We start from the raw sequence: 20,853 nt of genomic DNA, 5'->3' as shown, positions 1-20,853 counted from the left end.
CCCAAAATCACTGAATATTGAACTGCTGTAGGGGAACAGCATATTTGTTGTATAGAGGCGTGGGTGAAGGAGTGGCTGTGCAGGTAACGCCACCACCGCCATGCATTTCCCACAAAAACAATCTGGTAAAAAATCTACAGTCGAAATTCTGTAGTGAGAAAATGCTCGGTAAAAACGCATGGAAAACTCTTGTGTTCATGCTAGAAGCAAATTCTTTCAAACCCAGTTCTTATGTCTAGATACTTACCCCACCCCTGATCCATGACTGTGGTGAAGAATTGTGAATTGAATATTCATACTAAGAAACACACAGTAAGGTGGTTCTGTTGGAAAAACATGGTTGAATTTGAAAGCAGAGTGGGAATTATGTGTGAGGCTAGAAGCATGATGCAGAGTGAATCAGAATCTTCGAGGTGCATCATCTGACAACTGTGGTTTTTGTCCTCCATATTATGACGCAGAACGATCAAAAGGCAACACAGTTAAAAAAAGGGAAGCCGCCTGTACCTGGTTGTTGGTATGGTCCTTGATAGTTTGGTTGGTAGGCTGGATTTTGTGGCTGGCCATACATCTCGATCGAAGATGCTTGTTCACGTCTGTAGAAATGCGCCTAAACAAAAGAGATTTTGCACTCAATGTTAATGCATTAGCATTTTGGTCTTCTATGATGAAATTCGATTTCTCACTTGATTAATTATCTCAAGGAATTATTTGGATACTTGCATCTTTGAATTAATTGAAACGCTCTGATCGCAGTTAAGCATATGGAAGTGTGGCTCAACACTCACTAGAATACTGGTGGACAGGATTTGCCACAGTGGTCTTTTTTCCAGGCACAAGTGTTCAAAAGGGCATTCATTGAAGGCCGGTAGTACTATGGGTGAAACAGCCTTATGATAGCTTTATAGACCTCGCCTGAGGGCCGTAACGGGCGATATGGGTATGAGCCTTGAAGACTGAGCTATGAGGGCCCATAACGACGGTACGGCCTGAGGGCAAAGTCAATAAAGCTATCAGAACCCATGGGCTAAGAGAAAGAAGTTCATTTAAAATATATTTTTTTGTATTATTACATTGTTTTTTGGGGGCCTTGAATATTACCAAAGGAATTTTTAAGTTAAAAAATACATGAAAAATAACATTACAAAAAGCTATTAGAACCCGTGGCCAAAGAGAAAAAAGTTAATTTAAAATTATAATTTGTAAAATTATTATATTGTATTTTGGGGACTTAAATATTCCTTGTGGAATAATTAAGTTAAAAAACCATGAAAAATAGCATTACAAAAATATAAGTCATGCTTATAGAAAGCTATTCTTTTCACTAACAAACTATTAAATTACGGTATTTGTAGGAAAATGTAGTTTTCACTTTAGCCGCTAGAGAGAGGCAAATCACTGTTAATGCACAACTTTCCGAGCTGAAGAAAGCAAAGTGCAAATTTGCGGGCTATAATGAAACTGCGAGTTATACTGGTTCTTATAGCCACATATAGACCAATGGGAAATTATTCATCCACCCAGGGTCCTAATACAGTTCATGCACGTCTTCATATACCTACATAGGTATTATCTAGCACCACCACGTCATATGCATATGCAAGCCGCCCAATAGCGGTATGGCCCAGCCTAAGAGGAAACATTCTTACTGTTCCCAAAACCGTACCTAAATCTGCTAAGAAAAGATCAAAAAGAAAATGCCCCAGGAAACAACTCTGCCTGACACCCCTTATGATTTCAATCGGGCGGGATAACTCGTCCTGTCCATTCATTCTTATTCTAGCTTAATTATTATGGTGCAAAAATGTACGAGGGCGCAATAACCCATCCGGAACACCCATGTCAGGTAGCTTGGCCCATAGTCACTCACGATCAACCCAATCAAAGACTGCTGAAAAATCAACAAATAAAGCGTATAAGGGGGAGCATCTTTCTGTCTTGCCTGTTTAATCAATTAATTAACAATAGGTATGTTAGAACTGGCTGATAAACCTCTCCTGAACCCGGTCTGTTAGGGGCTTAGTACCTGATATGATATGATATGTCATTCATAACTCACCTGTACACAAGTGTATCTAGGCGTGACAAGACAAGGGGGGGTAGAGAGAAGGAGGATACAACAAGCGATCTTACTAGGCCTTGTGTCACTCAGATCCTGCAAATGTGCAGCACTAAAGGGCAGGGGGAAGGGAAAGGAGGGAAGTGCCAGGGAGGGGGAGGGCAAAGTTCAATCAGGGCAGCAATGCTCTGGGTGAGTGCAGCCAGGGCAGTGCGGCTCTGGGTAAGTGCAAGGAGGCACAGGGATGTAGAGGTTACAATTACAGTCCCTAAGTGCGCGGTAGGCATGAAGGCAGTGCAGGGGGTGCAGATCATGGAGGAGCCTGGTACCCAGTGAGGCTCTGTGGGTAGCCAAGCAACCAGTCGGTGTAGCAGGCGGGTAGGCCAGCAGGGGGGAGAGAGAGTGCGAGACAGAGAGAGTTGGGTGTAGTGCGGGCCTTGGCCCCAGAAAGCCTTGTGGGCGATGCAGAGGGTCTTGAACAGTATCCTTGTAGTGATCAAAGGCCAGTGGAGGGATTTCAGGGCTGGAGAGAGGCAATCCCTGGGCTTGAGGACAAGAATAAGTCTCTGCACACACCCAGCTGTTCATTCCACGCAATAGAAAATTGGCAAACATTTTACCTATGCCATCTAATAAGGAGAGCATGTGATAGTTATCCGGCTCTAGCCTGTTTCCCCTCTTAAATGCAGGCACTAAGTGTGCCATTTGCCATGATTCCGGAATGGTCCCCAATGATACTACCTTATCAAATAACGTAAGGATAGTAGTTGCCCATACTGTCAGGTCTGCTTTAAAGACAACATTTGAAGCCCCATCAGGGCCACGTGCTGGGATTATTCAAGACCATGTATAACTTCAATTGTACTGTCATAGTCGTATTCCACACCGATTCTTCCATGAGGAGGCGAATAGTCTTCGACTACACCACATTTCAAAGCCAGAAATCTACACCAAGACTCTTTATTTAGGACATAATTCACGGATGCATTCCCATCACTTTTCTGATTTCTGAAGATATTCTATAATTTCCTCGAGTTTCCTGAATTGAAAATTCCATACATTTGTTGCCAAACTTTATTATTACAGGAAACCTCGTATAATTTCACCCAGTTCCTGTCTTGGGTTTTTCTTTTTCAGAATGCAACCACCTTTCTGTATTCCTCAGGTGACTTCAGCGGCTTGGCATGTCCCTTCACTGTAACCGGAAGCCGAGTGATCCGGAAGCACCCGTGCGGCCGGAAACGCTTTGGCTGAGAGAGGAGCTCAATGGTGAGTCACCCGTAGTTCCGGGTGAGTGACATTTGCACAGCAGTGTGCTGGCAAAGGAACACACACGTTTTTAGAATGGAGTGGGAGAGAATGAAGATTAAGGCGCCAGGCTGTGGAGTAGTCAAGCTTTGATCAGCGAATCGCAGAATGCATTGCACCGAGTTTCCCGCGGGCAGTGACTTTGGTTGTAGGTTCATTTTTTACTACAAGGAATCTTAATGTGGAAAACCCAAGGCACGGCGCAGGTAGACATGTCTCCGAACTTGCTAGGATGTCGCTTCACTTTCGAAAATTCAGAGAAGTAAGTCGGCAATAAATAGTCTCCAGTAAACATGCCATGTGTTATCTTTATCTCGCACTATGGAAGTGCATTTACAAATGCTGATTTACATGGCACAACCAATCAGGTATCACAGCGTGAGACTCCCAACTCACACGCTTTTGGCGGGTGTCACCCGCCTTGTAAACAGCGGACTCACCCGCCAAACCTCATGCACGCCCATTCATTTCAATGGGCCTCTCACCCGCCAAAAGTAAAATCGGGTGTTTTCACCCGCTTTTGCGACATAAATGGCTGAGAGCTATGTAATGTGCTATGCTTTCTACCGAAAACCGGAAGTGTGTCCCTTATATGAATCTCAGTAGGCAAGGTACTGCAAATTCCAGCAGCTTGAACCGGAAATGAACGGGCCAGGACCTTTTCTATTTTAAAAAAAAGTATTACGTATTTATTTGGGATATATGAGGTTTTCCAGACTTTTTTTAAATCCGAAATACACTTTTGCCGAATTTCTTTTGATTATACCACATTTTTACTGCAAAATGTAGGGGGAGACCGCCATGTCGCCCTTTCAAAAAATAATTCTTCAAAAGTGTATTTCGGTCAAAGTGCGGTAAACCTTTATTTCAGGCCGAAGATTTCTGCCAGACCTGTGCTATTTCGTTTTTTCTTTCCGGTAGCCTGGGGCAATAGCATAACGCGTTTTGTGCACTAATATGAGAGCTTTAAAGCTGACCCTGGCCTGTACTGGCAGCTGGGGAAGCCTTCTAAGAAGCGACGCGGGCTGAGAACGCCGGGGGTGTTAGTTACAAGTCTGGCAACAGTGTTAAGCAGAACTTGAAGAAAAGGACCTTACAGTAATCCAACGTTGCTCGATTGTTGCACAAGCAGTTGATGTGCAATTACCCTGAGACAAAAATGGGTGAAATTGTTTGAGCAGCACACAATAATAAGACAATGAACTCACAATGGAATTAGCTTGTGCTGACATAGAGAGAGTTGAATCCAGCAGGAGGTCGAGCGGCTTGACTCTGTTCGCTTAATTCCCCTCTGCCTTTCCCCTTTCTTCATCTCCCTTTGTTCTCCCTTCCTACCTTCCTTCAGTGCACTGACACGTCTGCAGAGCTTGAAATGGTCCTTCAAGCAAGCAGCATAACATACTCCTCCCCAATGTTCCCTCTAATTAGTTTTCTCTAGGTGCGGAACTGGTTGGCTGTTGTGCGCACATTATTTTCTATGTGCGCAACTAATTAGGTAAGGCACTTTGTGAGCTACCGTCGCAGAAGAGAGGTTGGAATTTCCTCTTCCCAGCCACTGCAATTCTTTAAAAATCTTACAACACTTTTTCCAAACACATAGGCTAAAATAAAATGCCATATGAGATTATACAGAAAACTCATCAACCAGTCCAAGACTTCAATATCTGCCACAGTAACTTCCAAACGTACTTCTGCGCAGAGAAAAAATGTCGGCCTCTTCACGAGTTTGACGGTAAGTGATAAAGTTGGCAGTAACTCCATTACCGCCAACTTTACCACTACGCCAAATTACGATTTGGGGCCTGGAGTGGAGGATTTGGCTCCAGGAAAATCCTGTAGGAAATCCTCCAGCTCAACACCGAAATCGTCTGAATTTCCGCTGCAGTAATTCCGCAAAAAAATCCACATTGGGAATTACACCGCCTCCACCAGTTGTAATCTGGCAGAAATTCCTCTGGACCAAGGGGCGGTAACAGTAATTCGTTTGGGTGGTATTCTGGCGTATTTATGCCGGGATACCGCACCAATTCGTAAAGAGGACCTTTATGTTTTATGCCACTGAAAAATCACTCATTTGTATTACAAAACACAAATATCTCTTGCCATAACTGATGTGGCTGTCAAGAAACGCAACAGAATACATTTGCTAATGGATTAATGGCAATTAAAAGCAATGTGTCAAAACATGCTGAATGGAGTTCAAGTGCCACTTTAATGAAGTAATTCAAGGGCCAGGAGAACATGCTTCTAATACTTTGTGTAAGGATGATAATTGCATCAGAATAACTGCACCTTAGAATACGATGATCAAAAATTCCTGTGCCTCTGCTTACTATCCACATTTCGTTCTTCTGTGGGTAGTGATAACACCAGCCTTGGAGCCAAGAGACATAGGCCCTATGCATTTTTACTCCCTAAAAAAAGGAAAATGTGCCTAACAAAAACGAGAAACAATGAACATATCATTGCTCAAACCCACAAAGCTCCACTGATATTTTTTCGACCAAATTAGTGACAAGTAGAGGAATGGCATAGGAAGGAACTCTAATAATATTAATGCCCGATCTCAAAGGGAATTTTTAGGGGAAAGAACATCTTTTAATAATCAAAGTATCCTTATTGCCAAAGCTAATTACTTTTTTACTCCCTGAACAATCATTTGACTCCAAGTAGGGAGCAAAATCTGATTGGAGCCCTGCTTGTACCCCCAGCAATTGAGCATAGAAAGAAAAAGAAGGTGCTGTTGTCTAGATGGGTACTAGAAATTCCTATCCTTTAGCAAACAGGCAACACATTTCCTTCAGTGTACTGCTGAAACGTTTGACTTAGTCTTTGAAATGTGCTGCTTTGTTCATCACCGGCAAGGAGTGATGCTTCCACCCATACCCTTCCCCAGCCCCTATGCTTGCCTCCAATACTAGTTGTAAAAAGTGAGGGATTGTAGCAGTACACACTCACTGGGATATTTGCAGACCCACACTACTTTGCAAGCAAGGCATATTTAAATGCCTCAACATATGATGTGCATTTTAAGAATGTCATGACTCTGCATGTGCACAATTCTTTTGCAGTGCATACAAGATTGTTTGCAACATACCCCATCCTTAGATCATTGTGTAGGATTACACAAGTGCTCAGTTGAACTGTTTTTGTATAGAAGCGAGTTACCATATATTATGTGATGGTCTATGCCCAAAGGAACTCTGAACACTTGGAAACGATGCAGATAGTGTGAAAAGCATTCTCCTGTCTGAATATCCGGTGCCCTGATACTATGGACGAGTAATACCAGGCATAGTCCATACCCATTATCCCTTGTAGGCTAAGTAAATGATATTGCAATGTTGCTGTTTACTTATAGGGTAATGTTAGTAATGCCAAAGTAGGAGACAATGAGCATCACATTTGTCTTTTCAACATCTTTAGAGGGCATATTAATATTTGAGTTGTATAATGCATTAACCTACAAGGGGGCCGCTTCAAAGCACTTGGGTGACATATGTACAAAGAAGAGGAAGTATGGTATTTGGTTACACATCCGAAAAGCCTGCTTACTTACAGTCAGTACCCGATATTTGAGCTGGTAGTTCGATTATATAGTGTGGGTGACGCTTTTGGTAAGGCACAATGAGTAACAGAATTTCTGGTGTACAAACGTTATTCATGTTACAACAAACATAAAACAAGTGGATGTAGGCACACTTCTGCTAACCTTTCGCAGAGCCAAGAGAGGAAGGGTCAAGTTTGTCCGGTAGTATCTTAATGTACTCTGGGGCAGAAGTTAGAGTCATAAGGTAAAAGTGTGGTAGTCAGGTTTAGGAGTCATGGGTGGAGAGTGAACATTTTCGGTTAATGTGTGCCGGCATATCTTGGTTAGATTCTTCTGTTCATGTAGCCCGTTTTTTATATTAGTTTTTAACCTCTTCTGTTGTATTTTGCTGTTAGGGATTTTAGGTGCATAGTAGTGTAATGCAAATTAGCAGTATATTAAGATTAGTTGCTTATTTTAAGAGAAAGAAAATGTCAGGTAATTGCTGTGGCTTGTGCCTTAGTAAATCTTTTTGAATAGGTGAGAATTGTCTGTGTGCGCTGCTAAAAATCTTCTGAGCGGCAACCCAAGAAGGAAGCTGGGCAAGCGCACATGCACACAGCTTAGAGGGAACATTGCTCCTCTCCACGTCCTTTCCTTTTCAGTTTCAGCCAATGGGGGAAGTGGGGAAAACAGAACACTGGAGGGGGCAGGAGGCGTTTGGGAGCATATGCTAATGAGGGAGTAAGAGGTGGGGCGGGAAGTCGACCAAATGGGAAGGATAAGCAAAAATGGGAGACTTCCTGGATTGTTTTTCATTTCGTTCTTCTCTGTGAAAAATGGTTTCACTGGACATGTAACTTTTCTGCGCTCCTGAACAACGCTGGGGAGGTGACTGTTTCATTTTATTGTGAACCCTGATTTGACATTTTAAGTTGTTTTACAAAAGTTTCACACTCTTTGTTTTTTGTGTAATAAAGTAGTGGTACAGTGACCTCTTGAGAAGAAGAGCAAAATGTCCTGATCTTATAATATTCATAATGTTTCTGTCAACCTTCGCTCTTGTCCTCTGGAGGTGCTGCTAATGACCTCACAGTGGCGCAAGAGTAATTTTTAACATTTTTTTATTTCCTTTATTGTGCATTTTGGTTATTCAACCTTTACACAAAAATATATTACATTAGTAACCGGCGATCCGTGCGTCCACGGTATACACTAACGTGATTGGCTCATTTCCGAGCCATACCACGTAACAATCCCTTGGATGCACGTACGTGCCTGCATTTCTTCCCGGCGGGGGCGTGGCAGCCCCTTAGCCAATGAAGAAGCTCGAAACGGGGCAATCCCCATTCCGGGCCTCCCCAAGGCTCGAGGCTGCCTTCGTCCCCCGCCGGGGACTCAGGTAAGTTTTTTACGAGCCTCCTTTTCCAACAAAATCATTTAACAATAATTTCTAAAACAGCATCATATTTAATTACACAGAGATTAAAACGTTCTCGAGGTTAAAATACAGTATTAAGAACCCAACTGCTAAAATCACTGATTATATAATAAATCCAAGAAAATTGATCAGTATATAATAACTAGGTAAATAAGGGGATTTAAAACAGAGATCTGATCAACCTATTTGTTCAATCTGTCCTTAATCGCGTTCCAAATGTGGAATGCTGCTGCCGTGATCACCAAGGATTCAGCGCTATCAATGGAGCTCCAGAATTGATCTCAACAGTAATCCTGGAATTCAACATAACCTTTATTATATAGGGGGATCAAAAGGTTGAATTTAGTGAGCGCATTTCTCGAGGTTCCTATATCTTTGTTACACAGTCTACATAGGCGGTCCTCCCTTGGGATATCGGCCCAAGCTCCAATGTTAGCAAATATTGGTAATAATTCAAATCTCAGATGTAGGACGAATCTAATTAGAAGGGGAGAGTAAAACTTAGTTAGGTAACTGCAAGGTTTATCTGAAAAAGGCCTTGTTGGGCATATCTTTCGTATTTAGATTTTCCTGTGAGAGATGTTAGTGACTGAATTCGGCCCTGTACAATTGTCTTTTTGACATGGCAAGACAGGTATAACTCAATGAGGGTCTCAGGGAGTTTAACCAGCCAGATTTTCAAGGAGGTGGTTTCTGACCATACGGTCCAAGTCTGCAAATCAGGTGCTTCGAGAGCCCCATTATTTGAAGGGCCATGATTAAGCTCATGAGTGGGTTGCTAGCCTCGGCCGTGAATGTAATATTGGCACATAGTCTGCACACAGCTATTTTCCAACACATATTATTGATGGCAGACCCAGCTCTGTAGGCACTCGTGGAGATGCTGCTAACGACCTCACAGTGGCGCAAGAGTAGGCCCTCATGGAGATGCTGCTAATGACCTCACAGTGGGACAAGAATAGGCACTCATGGAGATGCTGCTAACAACCTCACAGTGGCGCAAGTCACAGTGGCGCAAGAGTAGGCACTCATGGAGATGCTGCTAATGACCTCACAGTGGGACAAGAGTAGGCACTCATGAAGATGCTGCTAAAGGACCTCACAGTGGCGCAAGGGTAGGCGCTCATGGAGATGCTGCTAATGACCTCACAGTGGCGCAAGAGTAGGCGCTCATAGATATGCTGCTAATGACCTCACAGTGGGACAAGAGTAGGCACTCATGGAGATGCTGCTAACGACCTCACAGTGGGACAGGAATAGGCACTCATGGAGATGCTGCTAACAACCTCACAGTGGCGCAAGTCACAGTGGCGCAAGAGTAGGCACTCATGGAGATGCTGCTAATGACCACACAGTGGGACAAGAGTAGGCACTCATGGAGATGCTGCTGAAGGACCTCACAGTGGCGCAAGAGTAGGCGCTCATAGATATGCTGCTAATGACCTCACAGTGGGACAAGAGTAGGCACTCATGGAGATGCTGCTAACGACCTCACAGTGGGACAGGAATAGGCACTCATGGAGATGCTGCTAACAACCTCACAGTGGCGCAAGTCACAGTGGCGCAAGAGTAGGCACTCATGGAGATGCTGCTAATGACCACACAGTGGGACAAGAGTAGGCACTCATGGAGATGCTGCTGAAGGACCTCACAGTGGCCCAAGAGTAGGCGCTCATGGAGATGCTACTAATGACCTCACAGTGGTGCAAGAGTAGGCGCTCATAGATATGTTGCTAATGACCTCACAGTGGGACAAGAGTAGGCACTCATGGAGATGCTGCTAACGACCTCACAGTGGCGCAAGAGTAGGCACTCATGGAGATGCTGCTAACGACCTCACAGTGGCACAAGAGTAGGCACTCATGGAGATGCTGCTAATGACCTCACAGTGGGACAAGAGTAGGCACTCATGGATATGCTGCTAATGACCTCACAGTGGCGCAAGAGTAGGCACTCATGGAGATGCTGCTAATGACCTCACAGTGGCGCAAGAGTAATTACGTTTGTGAGAGCAAAAAATGCGCACAGGTTTGGGTCAGCAGACGACTGGAGAGAGGGAATATAGTAACATCAGCTGGATCATTTTCTAAATCCCTCATAAACTAGCCAATAGAGGCGCATTACACTTGCTCCTTGGTGCAAACAGGTCCCTTCCAAGTACTTTTCAAGATTTCCACATCAGAGGAAACGCGTGGAGTATAGAAAATGGTGACAGAAGGTATAGATAGCATATGCAGACTTGATCCTCTTTTCTAGCAGTAAGGATGCACGTTCAACAGTGGCAAATACTGATCTAATCATTGTCACAATAAGGAGATTTAGAACTGCTATTACTGCCTGCAAAAGCGGCTGTCTGAAAAGGAATGCGGTAAATGAAACGATTACATTGTACCCAGTCTAGGATATATGTACACCTGTTAATTGTATTGTCATGGTTCCTTTATGGTCTAGCTAATTGTGTGCTTGATTGCGAAGAGTGGCTGCAGATATGGATATGGTTGACGGTACTGAGGTATGCTGCCCAGTACAGATGTGAGAGATACGTGTATTTTTGCATTTTCCTGCACTGAATTAATTGTCCTTGATTTATTCATGATTAAACCATTCTTTTTGTATTAATTAAATAAATAATTGTGATATTTTTGCAAATCGTGTCCTCTGGATTTCTCTCTTCTGTTATACAATTCATGTATCTCCTTTATCCAGAGAGTGGGGATTCCTGCTCTTAAGTTCATCAGTGCTATCTAAACCCGTATCAAAGTAAGGTGATCTACAACAGCAATGTTGACCTTTTCTTTATTGTAATGGGGTAACTGCAGCCAACAAGCTACTGCTGATGTAATGCCATCTTCTCGCCCAAGTACGCCTTCCATCCACTTGGTTCTCAACTAATACAGCTACGCAGCCCTTACTTTAAGTTCTCTGATTTCATTTGGAAATATGGTGTCTCATTCTCAGAACACTCTTTGCCACCCTTGAACCACCTTGCGCTGACGTACATTTATTAACTTGCAAATAGTATCAAGCATTGGCAAAGCCGATAGTTTGCATGAGGTATAGGGGACCGTGTAGTGTAATCTGGGGATGGTGCTTGCATTTTTACCCACCCATTCACCGCCCATGGCCATGTTAATCCCTGTGGCCTGAATCTTGACTGTTTCCCCAACTCCCAGTCTCCAAATAATGCTAGCCATTAGCACTCAATATTCAGTTAATTCCATATGTCATACAATCGGACACATTGACATATGAGTGGCACACGAGACACCCTCTTTGCGACTTGCAAGATCCCGCGGGGGAATTAAAGGCATACAATCAATACTGCTCTGGTGTTTTTGTAGAAGCGCAGTAGGGTGGAAAGGCAAGATTTTGCCCTCAAAACTTTTACCACCATTTACCACCGTTCCTGTTGCAAAGACCCGGAATTATGTGTCAGGCAGTAGCTCTAAAAACAGGTAGCATTTCAAATACTGGTTGTTCTTACTGAATTGCAATCATGGGGTTTTAGAGTAATTATTCCATGTGGTAATTTAGGTAATACCACATATAAGAAAATATTGTATGCTAATGCGGTAAAATCGCCTAAACATTTTTGCAATTTTTACCAGCACTCAAAAGGTGGAGGAACAAATGTTAAACTCCCTCTCCGCAGCGTCCTCAAAAAAATATCCTCTTTACGGGAAGGGCGGCCCTAGCAATTCTCTTCTCTTGCAGTAGGTTGCACAAGAATGGGTGGGGAACTGGTCATCTAAGATGGCCCCCATATTAACACCAATGTAATCTGATGCACAAAAGAACCAATACAGGCTCATCTGTCCATCTTTGATATGGCTGAGTAGCAGCATGACGCAGCAGCTGCACCCAATCCAATGCCATCCTCAAAGCAGGGATAGAAAGAGATTTTTAAAAAAAAAGGGTGAAAACCATACAATTCAGATTTTTAGGGTCAGTCCATGCGTTCTTACCAGAAATTGGCAGGTTTTACTGCTGGTTGAGCAGTAAAAACACTAATCAGGCAGAGACCCTCAGATTCCCTCAAGCAGAAACCAGGCCACAAAACCCACAAAGCTCACAAAACGGGCTTCAATGGAACTCCCAGGCATGTGCACGGATAGATCCCCATCGTGCATTATAGACTGTGCACACCTTCTTTCCACTGCTCTGAAGCCCCCCCCCCTACCCTCGCTCGGATTCTCCACACTGCATTGCAAACTGCATGCTTCATCTGCCGTTTTATGCCCCAGAAGTGTGGTCGCATTAACTGCACATTTCAAAGTAGTAGTGTATCATGTTAAACAGTGCATTTACCACCATCTTGTTAATCATGGTCATGTGCAGTGTTGCACCCAAGAGCTATCAATAACAAAGGAATGCAGTAGAAAGACATTCGCAACTCGATCCACGCAGAGCAGCTCTTTAAATGCGCCCATGCCAGCACAACAAGAAGCCAGTTCACATTGTATAGACACGCTTTACATTCAGGTTAATGGCAATCAGGAAAGCGCGGTCCTACCTTCTTGGTATTCAGAAACGTCCAGGGAGAGTTGATCTTAGCTTTAGACTCAAGGTATCGAAGCAGGCAAATACCAGAGAACCCCTACGCTGCCTGGAATTAAGGTGCGAGGTCTGAGGAAGCGACAAGATTCACACTGTTCACAGAGTGAACACACCCCACACAAGTGACGTTCGTGACACAAGACAGTTTGATGTAAGTGATGGGAGGAATTTTCAAACAATGTGTCTTGTTTCGGAGCCCAAGAGACTGTCACATTACAAAAATGTCAGCACTCCGTGGTATGAATGTCCTGTGAACATTGTAAAAATAAGTGCCAAATATAGCTGCGCAAGCTTCTACTCAGCCACGATGTGGGTCGAAACGAATCCGAGTGGCAGGATTCAGTGGGCATGAAAGATCGCATGCGACTCTCTCGCAGCACAAACAAGTGCCCAGGATATGTGCAGGTTGGGTGTTGCAGGTTTCCTTTGGCGGTCTAGTTAGAACAAACGAGATGTGGTGAGCTCGTGGCGGTTCGGTAGCCCTCTGAAAGTTCCAGATCATGTTCGCTCTCTTTGTGGCCTTTGTAGGGCTGTCAGAAGTGGAGTGTTCAAGGGCGGACAATACTGCATTTTAGAGGCCTTATGGAGGACTTTGGAGGAGTGTGTTGCTTTTGCACCAATTGTGGCTGCTTTGTGATCCCTAATTCTAACTCTTCGCCTATGAGTATGTTTATTAACCCCCTTTGTTGTTGCTCCATTTTTACCCCTACTTTCCTTCATGAAAATTATAATTACTTTCCCCTGTTCCTTCTCTATTTAGCGTCAGCCCAAACAGTTGAAAACATCCGCTTAAAATAATGTTTCCATTTGTATTCCTAATCTTGATGTCCTACTTGGTCTTAAGCAACTTCTACCATTGTGTTTCTAGACATTGTATTGTACCCCAAGAAATATAAAAGCTACAAACCAGAAAGTTCTTCCTGTGTTTTGGACTCCTTCCTTTGGTGTCTGAAAACTCTTTCCACTGTCAGTGGGAGTCTGTTCTATTCTATTCTATTTAATTTCTATAAATCGCTAAATCACCCACAGACCTCAGAGCGCTGACATAAATGCATAGAACAGACAAGACAGTAATCATAGTGCCGTTAGTCAGTATGCCAGTACATTCATAGATCCAGTAGGTGTCATATATGCTGGAGAGCAGGCATGGGCAAGATAGGTTAGAGCCTGGCAGACTAAACACGCCTTGCAGGCATTCAACACCCATTTACTACACTCTTGCAATTAAGTGCATTTCACAGGTAGCCCCGGCCCCCTTTGGGGAATCTGATTGGCTCAGGCACACTTCCTATACACATGGCTCAGGCACACTTCCTATACACTCAAGATGGCACCTGGCAGACTTCCTGTGAATCCTGTGAATACAGGGGCACGTTCTAGTCTCTGGGCGTGGTTGGCTATATAAGCCACGGCTGAAGTCAGACACGTGCTTCGTGTTGCAACTGTGGCTTCGAGCAACATACCACCGCGATCCTCGACTTGTTCCTACCTCGGCTACATCCGTGCACACGTCCTGGATCTCATCATCTGGAAGAGAAAGAAGACATAAGAAACGCAGTACCTGCAAGCGCTCTCGCTGCAATCCAACTCCTTCAGGAAGCGTGCGCGCAGTCAGCAGCATCACTTACCTGAATCTTCTTGGAGATCTTAAAGCAGCGTTCAGAGTTCTTGTGCATGTCTTCTTTGGCAGACCCCTCCGAAAATCACCTGTGAAGAAAGAAAGAACAGGATTAGAACTTGTAGCCACAGTTGTCTACCGCACGCAGAGCTCGCCACATAGCAAGGTCGCTTAGTGACGCACAGAATAACCAGAACTACCCCGCAAACGGGAACTAGAACTACCTGCAAATATATCCGATCCGGTGAAGTAACTGGAACTAGAACCTACCTGCAAACGGGAACTAGAACTCACCTGCAAGTAATCCGAACCAGTGAAGCAACTGGAACTAGAATGTACCTGCAATCTGGAACTAGAACACACCTGCAAGTTAATCCTAACCAGTGAAGTAACTGGAACTAGAACTCATCACTGGGTGAAGAAACACAGTGAGTGGCAGTACAGAGACTTACCCAGGACCTAATGAAGTTTCAAGGGTCTCAGAGATACAGTGCCCCTCCCTAGTTCAGGATGGAGAGTTTGCGCAATCTATCCTAAAGGTGAGCCATACTCCTACATTTCCCATCACAGTACACACACGGGGAGGAGGGAGAAAGAGGGATCGGGGCCCATATCCAGGCAGACTAAGCAGCTCACATCTCTCTCAACAGATACCTGTAATACCACTCCACTACTCTGGGGAAAGGGTCCGGAAGGCTTCATCTCTCCCGCAGTGACCCAGGTGAGTGTGACAGAACACAAAGCCGTTTCAAAACACTTTGCCTGAGCGATGGAGACTTCTGAGGTTGACCAGTTGGCACAATTGTTAGGGGAATTGTTGGCCGAAGTGCATGCGGCTCGTTCTGAGACCAACTCATTGCGACGAGAGTTGGTGGTGAATAGAGATAAGACTGAGGATTTGGTCAGGCAGTTATTGCAGACTCAGGCAGGTGTGTCCCCTCTTCTGGGTGGGGTTTCTCAAGGGCCGAGCCCAATACCATCATCGGCAACACCCGTACAAGTAGTCATCCCAGGGAATGTACCCTTGGCCCCCCGAGAGAGGTTCACAGGGGATCCCAGACGGTTTGCAGCTTTCATGAATCAGTGTCGTCTATACTTTTTGTGCAAACCCGGACTTTTCCCTACGGATCAGTCAAAGGTAGCCTTTGTGCTCTCGTATTTAGGGGGTCATGCAGTGGATTGGTCGGTCCCGTTGGTCAGTAGAGACGACCCCTTATTATGGAACTATGCTGGTTTCCAACGAGAGTTGTAGAAACTCTTTGCCCGCTGTACACAGGGTGAAGCACTTGATGAGGAATTACTGTCCCTCCGTCAGGGTAGCCAGGAACTTATCGCTTATGTTGCACTTTCAATCGCCAGATTGCTGAATCGAAATGGCCTGATGAAAAGTGTATCACATTGTTTTACCAGGGTTTACGAGGAGAAATCAAAGACATCCTTGCCCAAGTAGTTAATCCTGCGGATGACTGTGCTGAGTATATAGATTTGGCTATGCAACTAGACCACCGCCTACAGAACCGTAAGGCAGATCAGGCCCGTACGAAAGGTTGGAAAATGTATGTACGGCCTAAGGAAAACTCGACCCGGCAACACACCGAATCACATTCCGAACCCATGCAACTGGGGGTTCTTCGCGGACCTCTTACTAAGGCTGAATGCGAACGAAGACGCCAGGAACAACTATGTTTGTATTGTGGCCAATCAGGTCACTTTCTTTGAAACTGTCCCGCAAAACCTCCACGAAAGACAGTAGGTGCTAGGACAGTACCAAAGGGAAAGATGATGAGGCGGGAAACGCTGATGCCCGGCAGACTTAGAGGTCGGTTTGTCGAGCACAAGAAAGATTCATTTGGCCTCCCATTTTGCAATTCGAGTGGTCTTGGCATCCCAGCAACGACCAAACAAGATGCATGCACTCAAAGCGTTTATTGACAGTGGCGCTATCAGGAATTACATGGACCTAGAGACTGCAGCCAGGATAGGGTTGCCAATTTGCATGAAGAGGAATGCTGAGAATGTGACAGCAGTGGACGGAACCCAATTGCTTTCAGGCCCAGTAACTCAATGCACCGCCAATATCACGTTAATTTGCCAAGACGGCCATAGGGAAAGCATCTCATTTGATCTTATCGCTGCTCCCCAGTTCCAGTTGATACTCGGCATACCCTGGCTGGACCTGCACAATCCACTTATAGATTGGCGCGCCAGAACTTTAACCTTCTCCAGGGAATGTAACCACTGTTATCGCCAGGACCGGGAAGTGAGATGCCCACTGCCAACATCCTTTAAGGAAATATCGGGCTTAGGTATGATAGGAACCTTACCTACAGAGTATCAAGAATTCCAGGATGTTTTTGCCAAGGAGCAAGCCAACACCCTACCTCCGCACAGGGTTTATGATTGTCAAATTGATCTAATGCCTGGGGCACAGATACCCTGTAGCCGGATTTACGCCTTGACCGAAAAAGAAAACGCTCATCTAAAAACCTATTTAGACCAATGTCTGGCAAACGGTTTCATCAGGCCCTCTAAGTCCCCCGCAGCCTTGCGGCTTTTCTTGGTTCCCAAGAAAGAAGGCGACCTACACACGTGCATCGACTATAGAGCTTTGAACCAAGTAACGATAAAGAACGGGTACCCATTACCATTGATCCCAGAACTACTCGACCAGGTGCAACGAGCCAAGATTTTCACTAAATTAGATCTTCGCGATGCCTATCATTTAGTACTCGTCAAAGAGGGCGATGAATGGAAGACCGCCTTCTGGACCAGATACGGTCTATTCGAATACCAAGTGATGCCCTTTGGGCTTTGCAACGCTCCAGCAGCATTCCAACACTTCATGAACAATGTTCTCAGAGAACTGCTGGACGTTTTCGCAGTCGTATACATCAACGACATCCCTATATATTTGACCAATCTGCAAGAACACGTGACGCACATAAGAGCTGTGCTTCGAAAGTTAAGGGAAAACCATCTCTACGTCAAACTCGAGAAATGCTTGTTTTATATCACCGAAGTAGAGTTCCTTGGTTTTGTATTATCACCAGGTGGAATTAAAATGGACAACCGAAAAGTGGAGGCAATCGTCACGTGGCCGTCACCGACATCAGTAAAGGGAGTGCAAAGCTTTCTCGGTTTTGCGAATTTCTGCTGACGGTTTATACCTGAATTTTCGCATCTTGTTCATCCAATAACCTCCCTGCTACGGAAAAACCAAAAATTTGAGTGGACACTAGAAGCAGAAGAAGCCTTCCGAGCCTTGAAGGACACGTTTATCTCGGCACCGGTGCTTCTACACCCACAACCAGACCTTCCATACATCGTGGAAACAGACACTTCCAGTGTTGCTATGGGGGCTGTCCTATCACAACAAAGTTAGAAAACGGGTGCTTACACCCCGTAGCTTTCTGGTACAGGAAGTTTACTCCAGCAGAACTTAATTGCGCAGTTACCGACAAAGAAACCTGGCTATTAAAGACACCCTGTCAGAATGGAGACACTACTTACTTGGGGCCAAGAACACCATGACCATCATAACGGATCACCAAAATCTACAGTATTTATGCTCTGCAAAAGCACAGTTGTCCCGGCAGCTCCGATTGGCCCTATTCCTGTCCGAGTATGACTTTGTGATTAAATATCGACCTGGAGTTAAGAACGGCAAGGCTGATGCCCTCTCTCGCATAGGCAAGGGCGAAGACGCTTACATCATCCCCGATCTGGTGGATATCATTCCCGGTCATAAAATTCTGGGGCTTTGTGGGGTATCTCCCACGTCGTTAGAACTCCTCCAACAAACCATTAGAGATACCTTCCCAGAGGATGAAAAAAAGGCTTGGGACAAAAAAGGAGAACAGTTCACTATACGCAATGGTCTACCTTACTACCAAGGTCGTCTTTGCCTCCCAACTTCTACACTTCGAGAGGAAATTATAACCATCTACCATAACTCACCTCTGGAAGCCCATCCAGGGATTACAAAGACCCTTGAGAAGGTCAAGAAACATTACTGGTGGCCGACATGGCTGGAAGATGTGACTAAGTTTGTAAGCTCTTATGAGGTCTGTGCTCAATACAAAACATCCAGACAGAAACCAGCTGGACTATTACAACCCATGGCAATACCACCAGCACCTTGGCATACCATCTCAACGGACTTAATTACGGATCTACCTTCGAGCTCTGGATATAATAATATACGAGTAGTCGTCGATATCTTCTCCAAGATGGCCCATTTCCTAGCGTTAAAAGGAATCCCTTCAGCATCAACCTTAGCACAGGTTTTCCTTGAGTACATCGTAAGGGCAGATGGATTCCCCTCTGTGATTATTTCGGACAGGGGAAGTCAATTTGTGTCTTCCTTCTGGAAATAATGCTGCGCTCTGGCAGAGACCGAAATCAGATTCTCAACTAGTCACCATCCCCAAACCGATGGCCAGACTGAACGCACTAACCAGACCCTCGAACAGTATCTTCTCTGCCTCTTACATCAGACCGATCAAGCTTGGACTGAACTCCTATGGATGGCTGAATATGCCTATAACAACTCAATCCATGCTTCAACACAGCAGACTCCCTTTTATACTTTGTATGGCCGAAATCCACAAACCTCAGTGTACGACTCACTGGAAGTGATTGAAATGCCCGCGGTAAAAAAGTTACATGAGCGAATAACTCAAGCAGCACAATAAGTAACCAGACATTTACTGGCAGCCAAGGCTACACAGAAGAGATTTGCAGACCAACATCGGAGGAAAGCTCCAGATTACCAAGCAGGGGATTCTTTGTGATTGGCAACTAAATATATGGCTCTGAAAGGGCCCAGGAAATTTCATCCAAAATACATTGGCCCATTTACCATTGCAAAAGCAATTAATCCAGGAGCCGTGAAACTAACCCTACCATCTAATATGCGAATACACCCAGTATTTCACGTCTCGTTATTAAAACTTGTACATCCAGGTACTCAAGTGAAAGTTCCCCAGACACCAATGGTGGTCGAAGAAGAAGAACTCGAATGCGAGGTAAAATGTGTCCTGGACTCTAAGATCATCAAGAAGACCCTATACTATTTGATAGATTGGAAGGGGTATGGACCCCAGGATAGGTTATGGGAACCCACGGAGAACATTCACGCCCCTTGTATACTCCGCAAATTCCACAGAGACAATCCTACCAAACCCAGGGCAGGAGGTACACCGTTAGGGGGGGCCTTGAGTGGGAAGACTGTCATATATGCTGGAGAACAGGCAGGGACAAGATGGGTTAGAGCCTGGTAGACTAAACACGCCTTGCAGGCATCCAACACCCATTTACCACACTCTTGCAATCAGGTGCATTTCACAGTTAGCCCCGACACCCTTTGGGGAATCTGATTGGCTCAGGCACACTTCCTATACACATGGCTGATGCACACTTCCTATACACTCAAGATGGCCCCTGGCAGACTTCCTGTGAATCCTGTGAATACAGGGGCACATTCTAGTCTCTGGGTGTGGTTGGCTATATAAACCATGCCCAAAGGCAGACCCGTGCTTCGTGTTGCAACTGTGGTTTCGAGCAACACCCTTACCGCGATCCTCGACTTGTTCCTACTTCGGCTTCATCCGCGCGCACGTCCTGGATCTCAGAGAAAGAAGACATAAGAAAAGCAGTACCTGTAAGCGCTCTCGCTGCAATCCAACTTCTTCAGCAAGCGCGCGCAGTCAGCAGCATTGCTTACCCTAATCTTCTTGGAGATCTTAAGTCAGCATTCAGAGTTCTTTCTCACGTCTTCTTCGGCAGACCCCTCCGAAAGTCACCTGTGAAGAAAGAAACACAGGATTAGAACTGGTAACCACAGTTGTCTACCATGTGCAGAACTCACCGCATAGCAAGGTCTCTTAGTGACGCACAGAATAACCAGAACTACCCCGCAAACGGGAACTAGAACTTACCTGCAAATATATCTGATCCGGTGAAGTAACTGGAACTAGAACCTACCTGCAAACTGGAACTAGAACTCACCTGCAACTAATCCAAACCAGTGAAGCAACTGGAACCAGAACGTACCTGCAATCTGGAACTCGAACACACCTGCAAGTTAATCCGAACCAGTGAAGTAACTGGAACTATAACTCATCACTGGGTGAAGAAACACAGTGAGTGGCAGAACAGAGACGTACCCAGGACCTAACAAAGTTTCAAGGGTCTCAGAGATACGGCGCCCCTGCCTAGTTCAGGGTGGAGAGTTCGCCCAATCTATCCTAAGGGTGAGCCAAACTCCTACACTTCCCATCACAGTACACACACGGGGAGGAGGGAGAAAGAGGGATCAGGGCCCATATCCAGGCAGACTA

The 20,853-nt window shown here is 45.0% G+C and overlaps 1 protein-coding gene across 2 annotated transcripts in view; it reads right to left on the bottom strand.

Annotated features, from left to right (window-relative positions):
• LOC138567407 (lipopolysaccharide-induced tumor necrosis factor-alpha factor homolog) overlaps window positions 1-13,076 on the bottom strand; it is a 227,460-nt gene extending 214,384 nt beyond the window's left edge. The window contains exons 1-2 of one of the 2 annotated variants that reach the window (XM_069645581.1): window positions 12,851-13,076; window positions 508-610 (exon numbers count right to left, since the gene is read on the bottom strand). In XM_069645581.1, the coding sequence (XP_069501682.1) occupies window positions 508-571 (64 nt within the window). In that variant the 5' untranslated portion in view covers window positions 572-610; window positions 12,851-13,076. The remainder of the gene's footprint in view (window positions 1-507; window positions 611-12,850) is intronic. The other variant, XM_069645582.1, reaches the window with a different exon arrangement.
• Between the last annotated feature and the right edge of the window lie 7,777 nt (window positions 13,077-20,853).

Source organism: Ambystoma mexicanum, chromosome 2p (genome assembly GCF_040938575.1).
Source record: "Ambystoma mexicanum isolate Mex_15411 chromosome 2p, UKY_AmexF1_1, whole genome shotgun sequence".
In the NCBI taxonomy this organism is placed as follows: Eukaryota; Metazoa; Chordata; class Amphibia; order Caudata; family Ambystomatidae; genus Ambystoma; species Ambystoma mexicanum.
The sequence above is the reverse complement of the archived record's forward strand: the minus strand, read 5'-3'. Positions and strand labels throughout refer to the sequence as shown.